The sequence below is a fragment of the Morone saxatilis genome, unplaced genomic scaffold (genome assembly GCF_004916995.1).
Source record: "Morone saxatilis isolate NCDOM2014 unplaced genomic scaffold, NCSU_SB_2.0 Contig23, whole genome shotgun sequence".
Lineage (NCBI taxonomy): Eukaryota > Metazoa > Chordata > Actinopteri > Moronidae > Morone > Morone saxatilis.
The window spans coordinates 12,965,862-12,966,453 of NW_023339796.1; the positions used below are offsets into that span (position 1 = coordinate 12,965,862).

The 592-nt window shown below is 44.9% G+C and overlaps 1 protein-coding gene across 1 annotated transcript in view; it reads right to left on the reverse strand.

The window, feature by feature from the left end:
* Positions 1–592, reverse strand: part of ppm1la (protein phosphatase, Mg2+/Mn2+ dependent, 1La) — a 7,683-nt gene that overhangs the window by 2,173 nt on the left and 4,918 nt on the right. The window contains exon 2 of the mRNA XM_035670116.1: positions 19–193. Within this exon, the coding sequence (XP_035526009.1) occupies positions 19–193 (175 nt within the window). The remainder of the gene's footprint in view (positions 1–18; positions 194–592) is intronic.

Here is a 592-nt window from a genome sequence, read left to right on the forward strand (position 1 = left end):
TCTCCTCCCCCTCCTGACCTGCTTCATCATGGTTGGCAGAGAGCTTGTCCAGCATCTCACGATCCACAGTCAGGATGCGCTGCTCGAGGATGTTGGCGTAAGAGAGAGCGCTCTCTCTCTTCTCTCTCTCAAAGGACTGCAGCTGCTGCCTCAGGGTTTCTGGCAGGTGGGCCTTCACATAGTCAGCTGCAGCCTGGGGGAGGGTGGATCAGGAAGGGGAGGGAGGCACAGGGAGAATCGGACAGCGGAGGGTGGGTAAGTAAGTGCAAAGCACAGAGTTTAGAAGTTCAGATATATCAAGTTTTGGCTTTAGATGACGTGGTTTTTACATGATTCACTTCAGACCTTTTATAAAAGCTTGTTTTGATCAATAGTGTACCAAACAGTAGAATAGCACAGAATTTGTAGAAGTTGTTTATAATGAACAGAAATGCTTTTGCATCTTTTTCTTGATCTACTGTGATTGGCAAGCACCAGATAGCACAATCTTGTTTATTGTCCAACACCATCTGAAGTAAAGCAGACCACAATGTTATATTACGGTATGCCAAATGAGCACATAAAAGGACTGCACTAATCAATATTCTTATAT